Genomic DNA, 17,708 nt, shown 5'->3' with positions numbered 1-17,708 from the left:
TCAAAAAGACCTAACTTAGATTTACACCAATTTTTCTGAAAATGACACAGTGTGGGGGACATCAGAGGTGGAGGATCAGATCATTAATGCTGCTATTGGAGAATTAAATGGTTTTATTGAACTGCTTCTTTCATGCCCTCTGGTTGCTGCCTTTCAGATCCTGGCAGGTTTGTTCTGAATTCCTAAACACTTCATCCTGGGCTTTCAGTCCTGTTTGTCTTCATTGTTCTACAAAGAGACAGGAGAAATCCTCAGCTGCTTCAGATAAATAATGCCCATGGCGGAAGAAGTTTTCTTGCCATGAAACTTTGAAGGAGATGGCAACATTTCAAAGGACAGCCAGAAGGTTTTAAAGGCAATGATGTTTAAAGAACATGGAATATGATAAAGAGGAGGGTGAATTAAAACAAACAAACAAACAAACAAACGAAACAGCTGAAATTTGAAAATAAAATCAGAAAATTTGTTTTTTTCTAAAACATTAATTATTGGACTCTGCTTTCCTGGAAAGTCATATAATTTCTGGTATTCACTTTAAATGAGAACAATTTTTGGTGAATTTTCTGTAGAACAGAAACTCAGTTTTGTCCACTTTCAGTGGTGTCTTTTAGGTGGAACTACTACAGGAGTGTCTCAGTGAAAAAACAACCAGCAGTTCAGAGCTGAACAAAACAACATTCAGTTGCCCAGAGCAGCAGTGGCTGCCCCATCCCTGGAAGTGGCCAAGGCCAGCTTGGGCAGGACTTGGAGCAACCTGGGATAGTGGCAGGGGATGGGGTTGGGAAGGGTTTAAGGTCCCTTCCAACCCAAACCACTCCATGGTTTTATAGTTACCATATATTTGTAGTGATTTTATCGAGTCATGGAAATGCTCATTTGGGGATGTAGCCACGCAGTGTGTGGTACAAACACTGTCAGGATCAACAAGCCTTTTACACCCACCAGAACATCCCTGTTGATCCAGACAGCGGGCAGAGCTGTAGTTTGCCATCATCTCTCTCCTGCAGAGCCAGGACTGATTTGTCGTTCCCTCTTTGAACCAGACTCGTGCAGTTGCCAACCACCTGCAGTGGAAATCTGGTGAGTCACCAGCATTTTGGACCATCAGTAATTCTGAGCTGCAGAGTCCTCCTTCTGTGGGGAATCTGCTGCAAGTAGAAAAGCAAAGTAGCCAGTGGGCAACGCCTGCAGGTCCTGGTGCCAGTGCTGCTCCATCCAAGCTGCCTGGCTCATCCCAAGGGATAACATCATCCCTCCTCCCATGGCCAACTGCTTCTGCATCGGAGATGCAGCCAAGATCCCACATCCCCCAGTGTCTTTATCACCTTAATTTCTTTTTGCTGTATGTAGAATTTAAATACAATGTGAGTCCAATCTTTGTATTGCATTTATTTGCATCCCCTAAACCCCTGAATTTTAATGACAAGTGTTCTCTCAGGGTCAGAGTTCTCAGCAGTGCTGCATCACACCAGGATTTGCTCGTTCTACCCCCTGATTTCCTATTTAACATTTGCTGCCTCTTGCACCTCATGCGTGACTGACACCGGGAGTGACTAAGGGACCAGATCAATTATTGTGATTAAAATTGATCCTCATCGCTCTTGGTGTCACAGTTCACAAGCCAGCTCTCATGAGCTCACTTGGCTTGGGCCTGTAACCATTGCACATGGTGAGAATCTCACTGAGCAGAGGAAAATCATCACTACGTCAAAATTAAAGGATTTGATCATCACAAGAATAAGAATCAAGCTGTGTTTGTGGCCTTTATACTTAATGGCAAAGTCATATTTAGGTTTGGATGCATTTCAAAAATGACATTTTATAGTAAGAGCCACTGTTTGGGAGGTTTATGCAATATGGGATCTCAGGTACCATGAAAAGAAAATGTACCTTTGTTCCCTCTTGCAAAACATGAAGGGTATTCCTGTGGGCTTGGGTGAGAGGCATGAAGGAAATGCCAAATATTTGTAACATGCTGCACTGAAAAGCTCATTACATTTAACAAATCCTGGGTTGGTCAATTCTTGCATGTGAAAACACACAGGAAAGGGGAAAAAAAAGAGATGAAAAAGAACATGATGGAGGCAGACTAAAAGAAAGAGAAAGACTGAGCTAAAACGCCAGAGGCAGAGAAGGAAAATTTAATATAATGTATGTTTTCCACTTCATCACCTCCTTCCTGCCCTAAACACCATCACCGCATGTAAGTGTACTCATTAAACTGGCAAATCCATACACCTCCATCATGCCTGGAAACTGAAATCTGCTGAGTTTTCAGCACTTTTATTTAATAATTCTGATTTTTTTTCATATTTTCAGTTTGCTTCTTCCCTAGCTCATCTTCTTGTGCAGCTCAGTTTGTCAGTTTTATTTCTCCAAAGTGCTACGGAGGGAGCAACATATAATTCACAACTCAATAAAATTTAAGGAAAAATAAATATTTGCTGCATCCAAGATGAGGTAGAGGATGTGTAGGAGGGGAGGAGGCAGGAGGCAGACTTGAAATTGCTGCTTTTGGAAGAGATTTGAGAATTGAGAGTTGGTACCTCAGTGCAAAATGTCTGGGGCTCTAAAATGGAATTATCAAGAATTGAAATGAAAAATGCAGGAGGCAACTGTTCAGAAATCGTGTCTGTGCAAGGTGATTTTAGTCTAATGAGCAGTACTGGACACCCATGATTGTCTGAAGGTAAACCAATTTATTTACAGTTTTATTGGCTGGAAAAAGCCACCACCAGCATCTTCACCTTTCAAAACCTGGGATACAGCAAACTCCTCATTTTAGAGGCAGAAGATCTCTACCAAGAGTTCAGAGATTAATCAACAGCTTTATTCCCTCCTAACAACTGGTGACTCAGATGTTAAAAAACAGGGACTCCAATGTCAAAGCTGTTCTTTTTCTCCTGGGTGAGAGAGGCTGGAGGGTCAAGGCCCTGAGCTCCCGTGAGCAAAGCCTCACTCTGCACCCAAAGCACAGCTCAGGAGGGACCCTCCTATGCTTCCAGCTGTTATTATAATGAAAATATTTCTAAATTACTAAATTACATAGGTTTTATTGCCGTCTGTGCCAACATCTTGCTGTGTCTCTACACCTGACCCACAGTAGGTAACATATTTAAGTCAGGTTGCTGAACATAATTGCTTAGTAATGTTTCTTCCAAATTTGGAGGTTTTTTTAATAATGAAAATTTCAGTGATGATTATCAGGAAAAAACCCCAAACCAATAAAATGTATTTCTTTTTTAACTCAAGTAGCTTTTTAAGGTATACCATCAGGATATTTCCTCAGCAGTCAAAAAAAAGAGAGATTTCAATTGGAATAGGTGAGCTAATGTCCTGAGCAGCTCTGAGGAAGCTGCAGCTCAGTGTGTTTCCTCCTGTGACACCTGTGTGACACTGATTGATGCTTCTCCAGGTTTAATTGAGGTAGAACATTGCATACTCCTGTTTCTGAGCAGGTTTTGCCTCTTTGTTCTCTAACACTGTTGTGAGTAATTAGGCCAGGTTCACTTCTCTTTGACAGCACTGAAATGAATCATTTTTTTCAGAGTAGATGATCACTCTAATACTTCCTATCTAATATCACTGCCACCTCCAAATCATGTCCTAATGAGAGAGTTCCAGGAATATTAGAGAAAAAAGAGGTGGATATTCAATGATCTAGTGTCTGCTTCTGACCCTGGAAAACCTTATTCATTTAAAGAACTATTACTCATGAGAATTACAGTGCAAGCTTCCAGGAGGCTGAACACAGGATGGTTGTCCAAGCAGGAACAGACTCTTTTAAACAGAGAACTATTAAATATGTTAAATCTCTCCTACAGCCCTCCCAAGATGTGGTTTAAAACCATAGATAATAACACTTCTGTGAACTGGTGATACTGAGAATTATCAGATCCAGAAAATCTCATCTTTTCCCATCTCCTGGATTAAAAGGTCCTTCTTGCAGACCTCTCCTATTACATACACAGAGTCTGTTACTGCTGTGGTGTCACCAGTTCAGTTTCAAAGCTTTCACAGCCAGGACTCAGCGATCTTTATCACTATAAATTCAGACTCCTGAGACACCAGCAAGAATAATGAGTTACTGGCTTTGCTCAAGTGTCTTCTGCCACACTCTTTGCAGTTCATTTGCCACGAGCACTCCTGCATTATTACCGTATCCACAACTCCTACAGGCATGTCACCTGGGAAGAACTGCCAGCACAGATGCATCACTCCTCTGGCAGATTTTGTCTGAGATGTCTCAGCAGAAAATATTGTTAAATATAGATCCTAGTGGCTGAGAGGCTGGACATGGCCCAGCCACAGCCCCCAAGTCCTGGGCTCATCCCAGTGTGGGCAGCAGGAAGGGCAGAGCAGAGCTGCAGAGCTGTCTCCAGCCCTGGGATCCAGAAGGACGTGGAGCTGCTGGAGCCAGTCCAGAGGAGGCCACAAATGATTAGAGGGGATGGGACAGCTCTGATCTGGAGAAAAGCTGGGAGAGCTGGGGGTGTCTGCTGTGGAGAAGCTTTGGGGTGACTTAATTGTGGCCTTCCAGTACCTGAAGGAGCTGATGAGAAAGGTGAAGAGACACTATTTATTTACAAGGGCCTGGAGAGACAGGACAGCTGGGGGATGGATTCAAACTGAAGGAGAGATGTCCAAAGGAGGAGACGTGAAGATGATGAAGCGCCTTGAGGAGCAGCTGAGGGCACTTGGTCTATTCAGCTGGAGGAGATTGAGGGGAAACAGCGAAGTTACATCCCTGTTGTGAGAATAAGCAGAGGGGCAGGCGTTGATCCCTGTGGTGACAGGGACAGGACCCAGGGAACGGCCGGAGCTGTGCCAGGGTCAGGCTGGAGATCAGGGAAAGGTTCTGTCCCCAGAGGGTGTCGGGCACTGCCCAGGGCACAGCCCCAAGGCTGCCAGAGCTCCGGGAGGGTTTGGACAGCGCTGCCAGGGATGCACAGGGTGGGATTGTTGGGGTGCCTGTGCAGGGCCAGGAGCAGGACTGATGAACTTTGTGGATCCCTTCCAACTCAGGATATTCTGTAATTTAGATTGAATATTAGTAGGAAATTCTTCCCTGTGAGGGTGGTGAGGCCCTGGAATAGATTTCGCAGATAAGCTCTGACTCCTCCATCCCTGGAAACGTCCAAAGCCAGGCTGGCCTGGATTCAGAGCACCCCAACCTACGGACGTACCCGTGCCCACAGCAGGGGAGGGCCGGGATGAGGTTCCCGGTCCCTCCCAGGCCAAAGCCGCAGGCGCGGCCCCGCCCCGGCTCGTCACGGGGCCGGAACCCGGAGCCGCCGGAGCCTCCGCCGCCCCGGGCCCAGCGCTGCCCCAGCCCGGTCCGGAGCCGCGCCGCTCCCCCCGGCGCCGCCAGCATGTCCAACATGGAGAGTATCCTCGGGCGGGAGCGCGGGCGGGACGGGCCGGGAGCCGCGGGCCGGGCCGGGCCGGGCCGGGCCGGGGGAGGTGGCGGTGGCGATCGAGGCCTCCCCGCCGGGAGGAGCCCCCGGGGCGCGGGGAACGAGGGGGCGATTTCCCCTCATTGCGGTGGTCGCGGGGACCGAGGGGCAGCATCAGGAGGGCTGGGTGTGACACTGCCAGGGGCTGAGGTCGCTCAATCTCTGAATTCTCTTCTAAAGACGAGAAAAGGGAGAAGGGATCTCATATTCCATACCAGCATCTCCAGGGGCTGTCAGAGGATGGTGCCAGGCTCTGCTCTGTGGTGCCCAGCACCACGATGAGAAGCAGTGGTCATAAACTAAAAACCAAGAGTTCCAGCTCAACACGAGGAAGAACTTCTTTCCGTGGAGGGGGCAGAGCGCTGAAACAGCTACCATGGGGGTGTGGAGTCTGTCTGGGGAAATCCCAAAGGCACCTGGACACATTCCTGGGTCACCTGCTCCAGGTGACCCTGCCAGGGCGGGGGGTTGGACTGGGTGATCTCCAGAGGTCCCTTGTTACCGGAGTTATTCTGTGATTTTGGGGTTTCACCGCCCTGAAGGGACGAGGAAGTGAGTGGGAAGTTCGGTGTCTCTTCCCAAGGCGTGATGAGGCAGCCTGGGCTGGGAGTAAGGAGGAGGAGGCAGGGCTGTGGTGGATGGAGGGACAGCCCAGTTCCTGAGGCAGAAAACACAATTTATACTAAAAATAGTGCAAATTGTGCAGCAGGGACAGCATACATGTGTGTAAACTGGAGTGATGTCAGCTGGGCTGTTCTCCAGACAGCCACCACGTCAGCTGTGCTTCCTGCTCTTGGAAAGAATTTACACACAGAGCCCTGTGTGGGCTGACTGAAACTTTCTTGCTGTATAAAACCATCTTAACACATAGGGGCAGAAAACTCTTACAGAGCCCAGAGGTCTCGGTGTGGATTGCCGTGGTCTCAGTGTGGTTGGAATGTGCAGGCAGTGCTGGCATTGCCGGTTGTCCTGGTAGGGAGCAGCTGACTGTGAGTCACAGACTGAGGTGGAAGTTGGGTTCCTCTTGGTTTGTGGCACGTTGAGAAAGACAGTTGAAGGGAGGAGCAGGAATGTGCTCCTCAGGGATGGGTGAGCTGGTTTAATGTCAGATAAATTCCCAAGCTGAGTAACTGAGGAAGTTATTTCAAAATAAACTGCTCTGGTTTTGGTAGCTACATTAATAGATATCCTATCCAAAGTCATGTTTGTTACCTGTTTGTAGTCTGCCTGTGATGTTTATAGGATAACAAAAGACATTCCTAATGTTTCCAGGTTGCTGTCAGAGTAAGGGGAATGGCTGGACTTTAAGGGAGAAAACAACTCTGGAATAATTTATGTGCTTGAAATATTGAAGAAACCTCAAGTACTCAGAATCTTTAGCTTTGTGTTTCCACTTAATTCGTAATCATCTTAGAACCTGCTGCATCTTCCTCTTAGGATACTACAGCTGGCAGGAAAGAGACCTACAAAGCTTTTTACTTACATATTGTTTGAGAAGGACTAATATTATTTGGAAGCTTTCATCAACAGTATTTTAAGAAGGCATTTTTGATTGTTATTTTTACAGCACCCACTCTATTCTCTGTCAGTAATAGTTTAATGCAGTCATTCCAAATCACTCTGAAGGCTTGTCTTACTGTTTTCTTGGAGCTTTTAGTTTAAGCAGTTGAACTTTTGTTTTTAAAGTTTCTCTTCCTGACTGGAGTACTCTCTGCCCAAAAATCAGGTGATGGAGCTGTCAGGGAGCCTGAGATCACTCACATGACCCAGGGCTGGGAAGGAGCTGGAAGAACAATTTAAATCCAGGATCCTGCTGGGTTGTAACTGGCTGTGGCCAGCTGAGCCAGTTTGCTGTTACAGAGTTTATTTGTTGTGTTCTTCAGTGGCTTTGGGCCTTTTTTGGATGGGGAGGTTCCATGGAACTCAGGAAACCACATCATTTCACTGGGAGTCGCTGGCTTCGGGTGTGGGAGTGAAAGTAACAGGCAGAGAACCACTCTCAGTTCCTCTTGGGAAGTGTTTGGTGGTTGGATTTATCACTCTGAATTAGGTTTGGTCCCTTAACTTGCACTGCAGAACACCTGTTTAATTTGAAGTTTGCTGCAAAGGAGCTCAACAGGAACTCCAAAAAATGCGACAAAGAAGAAAAGGCTGAGAAAGCTAAAATTAAGAAGGTAAGTCTGAACCAAGTTTTTAGATCTGTTGGTTGCCTGTTAGGGCAAGAAGACATCTGGTGTGTTGTCATTTCCCAGGCGTGCATGCTATTAATCATGTGGTCAATGTTTGTGATTTAAAATATGTGACTATAAATATTCCTGTGTTTATTAATAAACATGAGGATAAATCCTCATGCATCGTCATGGACGGCTCGTGGCATTTGCTTCCCTAGAGGATTGTCTTGTATGTGCTTTGGTAGAGACTGTTGTTCTCAGAGTTAAAACCACTTCATGTTTATCAGCTTGTATTAAATGGGCTTGTGGAGAGGAACTTCAAAACAGCTTTTGAGTCCTTGAAGCAGTGAAGAGAGAGACTGAGTTGGTTTGATGTGGTTTTGCCCATGAGAACAGCTGTGCCACCTGTGCCTGTGTTTGTGTCTTGAGACTGAAACTGTTTTTGGGAACAGAAATTGTGTTTCTGTCGCTCTGCAAAACTGCCTATTTGAAGTGCATTCTTTCCAAGCCTTCCTTGGAAAGAAGTTAGGACTTCTCATCTTAGAAATGTTTGCAGTCTGTTGTGGGAGGAGGGAGGGGTTTGTTTACTTTTTTAATAGAAAAAGATACAGTGACTAATTAATGCTTTTTTCAAAGCCAAAACAGATGATACAGAAATCCTATGTACAGGAGTAAGGAAGGGTAAAAGGCTTTTCCTTTTGTCTCCCTCTTTGCCAAGGCCATCCAGAAGGGGAACATGGAGGTGGCGCGGATCCACGCGGAGAATGCCATCCGCCAGAAGAACCAGGCCATCAACTTCCTGCGCATGAGCGCCCGCGTGGACGCCGTAGCTGCCAGGGTCCAGACTGCTGTCACCATGGGCAAGGTGAGGCCCTCCCCCTCCTGCAGGGGCAAGGAGGAGACCTCTCATCTTCTCTGGAGTGGCTTCATCCCGGCTGCAACCAGCTGGGAACTTTCACTTTTGGTTTTAGAGATAACCAAGAGTAAATCAGCTGCCAGAATTCCTCTGGCAGGTGCTCTTTGGATTATGTCACAAAGGTACTTCTCCCCTTCAAAGTAAAGTCATGAGGTAGGAGTTGTGATTCCAATAGATAGTTGTTTAAGGTAAACTGATTTACTGCTCTTCATCTTGAAAGTTTATTGTGACCTGTGGACCAAATGTATCCCTTAACAGTGACAGGTCTCAAGTCTATAGAAATGAATGCCATATAAAGCTCATTTTTAGTGAATTTTGCCTCAGAATGTGTATTTCAAGTGGCTGAGTTAATTTCTAGAGCTGGGAATGGTAGGAGCTATTTAAAATATTACATTCCAGATGGCAATAGGATGTTCCCTCCTGTTTGGTACTGTCAAAGCTCTGTTAACAGAGATAAGAGAGCTGGGTAGGAAATATCAGAATCCCAGAATAATGTGGGTTGGAAGGGACCTTAAAGCCCATCCAGTGCCAGCTCCTGCCTTAGTCGGGGACACCTTCCCCTATCCCAGGCTGCTCCAAGCCCTGCCCAGCCTGGCCTTGGATACTTCAGGGATGCAGGGGTAGCCACAGCTTCTCTGGGATATTCATTCCATGGCCTTCCCACCCTCACAGGGAAGGATTTGTTCCTAAACTGCTCTTTTTTCCTTGTAATAATTTCCTTCCCCTTATTTCAGGTTACAAAGTCAATGGCAGGGGTGGTGAAGTCCATGGATGCCACCTTGAAGAGCATGAACTTGGAAAAGGTAAATAGACTTAATTTTCTTGGAGCTGACATCAAAAGCAGAAGGGACAAGTTTTAAAAAGGGAAATTCAATCCAGAGTTTTCCAGTTGAGATCTGTTTTTTCTTTTATCTGAAGATAAGTGATTTGATTAATATTTTTCATAGATATCTGCACTAATGGACAAATTTGAGCATCAGTTTGAGACACTGGACGTTCAGACACAACAGATGGAAGACACAATGAGCAACACTACGACATTAACAACGCCACAAGTAAGAATGATAAAATATATTTTATCAAGGTGATCTTAATTATGTGTCTAAAGTGTTCATTAACAGCACTTGAAACACTCAGGTATATGTTTGGGTTTTTTTACAGATCAGTTGAATTCTGTAGAAGCGTTATTTACAAGCCAGAATTCAATTAATGTAATTTTAACTGAGTACCTCTGCTCCTTATTTTTGAGTTCATACCTTCTAGTGGTTAAGCACAAAATTATTCTGCCAAAGGCATTTACCGTTAAATCAGTTTTGTTAAAATAATTCCTGTTCTCTGAAAATCTAAAAAGAGATTGTCAGAAACTCCAAATGCAGCAATCCATTTTGTTTTCCTTTAGAACCAAGTGGACATGCTCCTGCAGGAAATGGCAGATGAAGCAGGGTAGGTGAAATTTCTATTTCTTTAGAATAAATCTTGGTTCCCACAGCCCTTGCTGATTATATCTATGGTCAAATACCTTTGTTTTATAAGCTGTCTCTTGGAAGCAGAGAAAAAACACAATTTTCCTTTTACCTCTGGACATATCTGACTTGTCTTGGTAGTGAGTCAAAATTACTCACCAGCATGTGTAACTCTGGAGTGTTCAGGGGGTGCTGTCTCATTATTCCTCTGCTGTCAATTATTGTGCTTCCCCCTTGATCCATCCGTGCCTGACTTGGTGTTTGCTCTGTTTTCTCCTCTTAGCCTTGATCTGAACATGGAACTACCTCAAGGACAGACAGGTTCAGTTGCTACAAGTGTGGCCTCAGCAGAGCAGGTAAATGTTGGATTTCAGTGAGTCAATGTTTTCTGGAGAAATGGGATGTGAGAATTAATGCTTCACTCAGTCCAAACGAAATGCCAAATTCCTAAATTCTATTTCAGCTGTTCCAAGGAAACTGTGTGGTTGAAAGTCTTGCTGTCAAAATACATTTGTTGAATGTTAAAGGGAAGGGGCCATAAAACTCCTCCAGTGCCACCCCTGCCATGGGCAGAAACACCTTCTACTATCCCAGGTTGCTGCAAGCCCCATCCAGCCTGGCTTTGGACACTCCCAGGGATGGGGCAGCCACAGCTTCTCTGGGCACCTTGTGCCAGGGCCTCCCCACCCTCACAGGGAAGGATTTCAGCCCCCTTGTTCTATCAAATATTCCACCTTCTTTGAAAAATTTCTTTCTTTGCTTAATTTTGTATTCTGAAATTCCTCCTTCACAGCCATGCTTGAGGTCTTAAGCAAATCTTGTTAAACCATGAGAGAATTTCTCATCAGCTGGACCTGAGGTGGCAAAAGTTGCTTTTCCTGTTGTTGATGGTTGGTTTTCCCTTTTTGTTTTCCAACTGTGCAGGATGAGCTGTCACAGAGGCTGGCCCGCCTACGTGATCAAGTCTAACTGAACAGAGCTGCAGTTCTTTGGACCTGCTTCCAAATTCCCTGTCTGGAACTAACCCTGCACTACACTTGAGGTGTAAAAGAGTCCAGCTTAGGTGTTTGAATATTTGTAATATAGGGTACTTCACTCCCAGCTTGCTACTCTTTCTAAAATACATTAAGTGACCCAAAAATATCAGCTCTGATGCCCTTTTCTGTACATTTGGAAGTTGATCTATTTTTTGCAAGCTTTTTTCACAAATTCAAGTTGATGTTCTAAGTCAGCTACTAATGGTGGTATATTCTAGTTCCAAGCAAAGCAGAATGTCAGTGAGATATATTTTAAATTATGAAGTGATTTTTTTAAATTATGAGAACTGTTTCTGGTTGGAGAACTGATGTATCAGTTCAGATGATTGTTATAGATCATTTTCCTACAGAGCCAAACTCCTGGAACATGCAAGGATGGACAGCGTGGACCTCCTGGAAAATGCACTTGTTGAAACAAATAAGTGGACTTTGAGTTTTTTAGTCTTTAAAATTTAGGATAAATGTGCTGAAATTAACAGTTTAGTTCAAAAATAAGTTACCAAAAGCTGATTTCATATAACTGGGGACCTGTGTGGTGGCATCACTTCAGCACAGGAGGAATAAAATATATTTTTGGACTCTTTGCCAGGTCTGTTGCTCTCTGCAGATAACATCCCATTGTTTTTCATATTCTGGTTGTATGGAGGAGCTAATTTTAGCAATCCCTTTATATTTCTGCATAGTAAGAGAGTCTGGCTGCTCTCAGTAGCTTCAAACTCTTGTTGCAGTTGTAAAATAAGAAATGGTTGTAGAAATTTGTACCTGAGACAACTTGTGATGTGTTGTGATAAACAGTGACGTTCAAAGTCTCTTCCTGATTTTTTTGGTCTCATTTTTATTTTTTGTCTTTGTAGGGGTGAGGGAAGGTGTGGAGCACCAGGCTTGGAATTGGTTCTTAATTTCTTACTTGCCTGGTGTTCAGGGCCACTTGGGTTTTCCAGTGTTAGGGAATTGTTTAAGGAAAAAGTAAAAACTCACTTTTTTTATTCAAGCGAGACTTTTTCAGTGAAAATGAGCAAAAGTGATGAAACATTTCAGAGCAGTTTCAGATGTTATTTTGAATGTGTTACCCATCTCACTCTAAGGGTTGAGCAGGATGTTATGTACTGAAGTAATCAAGGTTACTGTAAAAATAAGGAAAATAAGATAGACAAAACAACCTGAAATGTTGTGGGGTTCTCTCACGCTGGCAGCTGAACTAAATCTGTGAGTTTAAAATGGAATCTTTTTACTTGTTAGAAAGAAAGTGACATTTAAAATAAATGTAAACACCTTGAGTGTTCCTCCTGTAAACAGGAGAAGTTGGAAGGTATTTAAAAACCACGTATTGACAGCTGTATCCTGGCTATGATTCCTTCAAATGATTAGTAGAACATCCTGGAAAGGGACTTTTTCCTTCATTTTCTTCCCTGGCTGCTTCTGAACATTGTAACCATGGTCATGGTGTATCTATGCAACCCAGTTACCCAGCTGGGGTGACTGTGTGTGTGCCTTTGCCTTGCTGGACTTCCTTCAGCTTTTTAATATTCAGTTACTTCATATCATGAGAGTGCTGGAAGCTTCCTGCTGTGGAATCACTCCACACCAGAGTTTACTCAGAGCTGTCCATGAACTGCTGAGGGTTCAGTGTCTGAAAGCCGACAGCTCCAGCTACTGTGTCTGGCTTCTTCTAATGTTAAAAATGATGCTGCTGTTAGGCTGGTTTGGGCCATTCTGGAATTAGTTGAGGGTCAGACAGCAATTCTGAGCTCCCACATGGTTGATTTTCCCAGTCTGTTGCCTTGCTGTGAGCCTTGGAGGGATTTAAAAATAGACTGGGAGTGAGATTGCTGCAACAGAAAGGTTAAATAAGCTTCATTATTTTATTGATTGTTGTGGAGTTTTGATCTTATCCCAGGCTGGTGAACTCCAGAGCCAGCACAGATTTTCAGTGTTGTCTCTTGAAAGGAATTAACAAATACAAGGGTTTGACTGACATAATTAAAGTTGTGTCTGGGGGACTGTGGTGCTAAGAGACTTAGGCAGAAATAGGTGTTTGAGACAGGGAGTTTTTGCCCTGTTGACTCCACTCCAGGAGCTGCTGTGTATTTCAGCCGTGCCAGGGTTTGGAGCTGGCAGCTCCTGTGAACAGAACTCCTGCCCTCTCCTGGGGAAATGCTTTCACTCATGGCTGGGAGCTGCATCCAGAAAGGTTGAAGTTATATTTTAAATACATACATTTTTCTCATGTCATTTGGAAATGCTTAAAGCTGAAAGTTACTTCTAAAGCAATATTTGAGTTTCATTCTTCCTTCAGGCTCCCCAAAGCATTTCTCTTCCCTGAGCAGCTCTGGCTCCTCACTCCGACCTTGTTTTGTCTCTGTAAGTTGACTGTTTGTAAAGTTCATTTCATGTTAAATCACTTGTTTGTGCTTTTCTGGAACCAGCTAAAATTTCAATATTTCTGCTGATGAGCAGGCGCATCTAAAGTGAAACATTGCTTGAAATGTTGCTGGATGGTTTTGCTCAGCATTTTTATCCTCTGTTTCTAAAACTGCTGGTTTGTGGTAGCTTTGTCTTCATTAGAATTCCAAAACAAAACCATGCAGATGAAAGGAGAGGGAAGCAAAACAAAACCAAGAACTTTAATGTCATGATTGCAACGGGATGAAACTTATCAAGTTGCCTTTGTGGAGATCCTTGGAGCCAAAAAAGAGTGAATTTTTGTTAAACATAATCAGCAGTTGTGTATAGACATAAATTCTGAAGCTGGTGCCGTGTATAGAGAAGAGAATAATTTTTGTAGCTCTGGTTGAGTTCACTTTGAAAACTGCTTTACTTGTATGGGACAGTTTGTAAATGTAACTGCAGGTGGAAAATAAAATTGTACAGCCAACTCATTCTGGGTGTGTGTGCAGGTTGTGTGGCTGCTACGGGTCTCTGTACATGGATGGGCAAGCACATGGGATGTCTTTCCTGTGGGAAGACGTCCAGAAAATTCAATATTAATGGAGGAAAAACAAGACAAAAATTAAGTGGGTACTACTGAGGGAGATTTGGGACAATTGGGGAGTAGTTAATATTAAGTATAACAACATAAACTCTAATTTTATGGGGTGTTTAAAAATGTTTAGTCTGATATGGAGAGAGCCCCGTGCTTAAATATCTCTGAGGGTTTTCTGTCCTTACACAAGGAACAAGGGACCGCTGGAAAACTGGCAAGGAGGTGGTGTGGGTTTGAGTTTGGGATTGGTTTTGGCTTTCCCATGCCTAAAAATCTTCAGGTTTAACATTTCTGTTCAGTCGTTCAAGAGCCAGCAGAGGGCACCTGAGGCTTTGCTTTTATGGATCCTGCAGAAATGTCTGGTTGGTTCGGGGAGCAGTGTCTCCCGTGGAACCTTTGTTTGGGCAGTATCCACCCGCTGTAGGACGTGCCTGTGCCGGGGCTTTGATCCCGAAATCCAGCCCGGCAGCACATCCACGGGGCCGTCATCTGGATGGGGTCAGTCTGCGCTAAATCAACGGTCCTTTGCTGCCTCTGGGGTAATAAAGGTCTCTGAGATCTCGTAGGAGTGAGGAGGATAATGAGTAACCTTGTGCTTAAAACTTGGGTTTAAATTTAATTTTTAGTTAAATCTTGGGGGGTTTTAGCTGTTGTTCTGCTTTTGACCTGTGATCATTTTTCTGTTTTATACATAAGGAAACACTATGCACTGACGGAAATGGATTTTAGTGGTAAATTTTACTTTTTTATCAGAGCTTTGATGAGCTTTGCTTTGATGATGGATTGACTTTAATTTCAGGATTCTCTCTGCAGTTCTGCTTTCACCTCTTGCTCAGGCTGCTTTGAGCTCACAACAGCACTTGGCTCCCAACTTTCTTGTTCCAAACAGTATTTTTGCAGTGGAACCCCAAGTAGGGTCAGTGGCCTTGCTTGTTTCGGAAGCAGCTCCCTTCATTACCATTCCTTGAGGGAAAGGCCCCACGTGAACAATCTGTAACTAATTTCACGTGCCAGTGGAGCTGCTTTCACTGGGAGAAGATGCACTGAGAGAGTCTCCCAGGCTCCTGCTTCACTTTGCTGCTCTTTATTAGAGAACTCAGCTTGGATCAGCTGCATGAAATGGTTCAAAAGGGAAAATCAAAGGGGCTGCAGGATCCAGGTTTTGGGAAAGCTTTCCAAGGTCTTCCAATGGTGCCAGTCACTCTAAGGAGCTGCCAGACCCAGACTCAGCACAGAGACTGCTCACAGCCTTTACCTAAATAAGAGGGGTTTCAGAGAATAAAATGTTTCATATTGCATATTTCTAATGTAAACATGCATATTTAACAATCCAAACAATCTAGAGAATTATATGCATATGCTAATTATATAGAATAATAGAATACAAAGAAATAAAAATATCAAAATAAATAAAATTAAGATCTAAAACCAAAAATGTTTTACAGTCACACCTGTGTGTATTACTTAGGATATTCTAAATTTATTAAACCTAAATGAAACAATCGTTTTGCCAAAGCAACGAACATGACATAATGTGTGTATCTGACAAGATAATAATCAGCTTAATTTAATTTCCCTGCTATCTGATTCATGATTCTTTAGCACAATCAATTTCTGTCAAAATGAGCTGTCAGAGATAGGAAAGCATTTGAAAACTTCCTTTAAAGACGTTCAGTATTTTTTATTAAACCTTTTATGACTCCTTTCTTTTTTCAAAGATTAGATAAACACAACCCTGGGGTCTCCACAGGAGATATTTCTCTTTATTCTTATCACAATCAGGGCTTTGTTTCTTGTGGTGCAAAATGGGTCATTACTGGAACCATTAAGCTGGATTTCTGTTGCTGGTGGTTTTTCAGTTCCATCTGAAGTCCCAATATTTGCCTGGAAATCCATCGGAGAAGCTGGTGGGCCTGTTCAGAGTGTTGTAAATTAGTTCCAGTCTCCACGAGCCTGCTGTGACTAATTGATGTGACCTGGAAGTGGATAAAGTCCATAACAGTAAGATCAACTTTTCCACTGGTAATTTGACAAATAGAGCCCTTTTTCAAAGTCCTGTGTAGGCTCCATTCCCCATTTGTTCTGTCATGATGGGCATCGTTTCCGTGTTGGAGTGATAATGATTTTCCAGATTTCTTCTGATTTGTAGAGCAGGTGCCTTTATTTAATAATGCCAGAAGAAGGGAGAGATTCAACAGCACCAACAAAAAGAGAATTCCTGGCAGCAGCTCTATCTCAAAGCCATTCCTTATCCAGTTACCTCTCTGTAAGTATTTGACCACTGCTTAAAATCATCATATTTTCAGGTAAAATGTAAAATTACAACATTTTTTGCAGAGTATTTTTATGTGTAGCGAGTAGAAGTAATAATTTATTTTTGGTAATTATTACATTTAACAATAGCACTGTTTTTCATCCAAATATTTTAGAAATACAAAGATTAATACTCACCAAACCCCAAGCTGTCTGGTGTGTAGTGAGTTTAAAGCAGCAAATATGGAATATCCCATGTTCTCTTCCAAATTTAATGCTTTTGCTGAAATTTTTTTAGCCTGTGGTTGAAGTAATAAATAAACCAGATATTCCCAAGCTCTTCATTAAGGTTTATGGGGATGTTTGGGAAATCTGGCTGTTTTCTCAGGGTACTCTTTACCACACAGGTTTTCCTCCTCCTGCACTGCAGAGATGTGCAGGAAGGCCAGTGGTTTGCAGAGTCGTTCCAGCTCATTGATTTCCTACAGCCACAGGGAAATCAGGAAATCTCAGTGTTGTGTGGGCTTCTGCTCTTGCAGAAGGGGCTGCTGGATGGGATCTGTGCAGTGGAAGCTCCTGGAAACTCCACTTTGCTGCCTAAGTAATTTTTTAAGAAGAATTTTAGGCAGCCGCTCTAAGTACTGTATTGACTATAAGTAAATCCATGTCACTTTCTGGATGGGCAGGGATTTAAGGAATTTTTCTGCTCCAAGACCCTTCCAAACCTGCATCCCATTCATCCTCTCCCATCCCCACCAACTCTGGTGTGCTCCAGAGTAGTCTCACCGTGACTACAAACCCCCCAGCAGTGAGCCAGGGGAGTCCAGTCCCTATTTATTTGTGCTCCAGTGGGAGGTGAACCTTGGTCTTCCAGGGTGAAAGGTTGAGGGATGAGTGTCTTGTTTACCTGTGCTTTTCAGAGAATGTTTTCCTTTAATCTATTAAGCAGACACACCATTTTGGCCCGTGGTGTGCAATGGGATCGTTAACGATGCCCTTAATTACTACCAAGCCACATCTGAGCGCCCGATGGCAGCAGGCAGGAGCCTCAAAGCCCACTTGGTCAGGCAGAGGGTCCAGCAAGGTTCCACAACCTCAGGGTTTAATAGAAACATCTCTCCATGTGCTCTGTGATGCATCCCTGATTTATACACAGCTTTGGTGATGGAAATAACCACATTGGATGGTTTCATATCAACTCTGAGTGATGGCTGAGGGCAAAGTGGGTGTGAGTGAGGAGAAACCAAACTGTCAATGGATTTTAAAATACAAATTGGATTTTTGGAAGTTGTTTTCAAAACCAAAAATCCTAATAGAATTCCTTGGAAGGTTATTTTAAAAACCCCAAGACCTGAGTTAATTCAACCACTCTACCACTGCCTTTAACATACCTGAGGATTTCTCTTCTCTGAAACTCTTATGTTCAGAC

The 17,708-nt window shown here is 43.6% G+C and overlaps 1 protein-coding gene across 1 annotated transcript; it reads left to right on the top strand.

Moving 5' to 3' along the window:
• The first annotated feature begins 5,261 nt into the window (after nt 1-5,261).
• Nucleotides 5,262-13,916, top strand: CHMP1B (charged multivesicular body protein 1B). The gene is made up of 8 exons (XM_084212919.1): nt 5,262-5,388; nt 7,533-7,630; nt 8,346-8,492; nt 9,278-9,346; nt 9,491-9,598; nt 9,943-9,986; nt 10,290-10,362; nt 10,931-13,916. The coding sequence occupies exons 1-8, from the start codon at nt 5,373-5,375 to the stop codon at nt 10,973-10,975; spliced, it is 600 nt and encodes a 199-aa protein (XP_084069045.1). The 5' UTR covers nt 5,262-5,372; the 3' UTR covers nt 10,976-13,916.
• Nucleotides 13,917-17,708: the final 3,792 nt, after the last annotated feature.

The sequence above is a fragment of the Fringilla coelebs genome, assembly GCF_963513975.1.
Source record: "Fringilla coelebs genome assembly, chromosome: 11".
Classification (NCBI taxonomy): Eukaryota; Metazoa; Chordata; class Aves; order Passeriformes; family Fringillidae; genus Fringilla; species Fringilla coelebs.
Note: the sequence above shows the minus strand (reverse complement) of the source record. Positions and strands in the feature narration are given on the sequence as shown.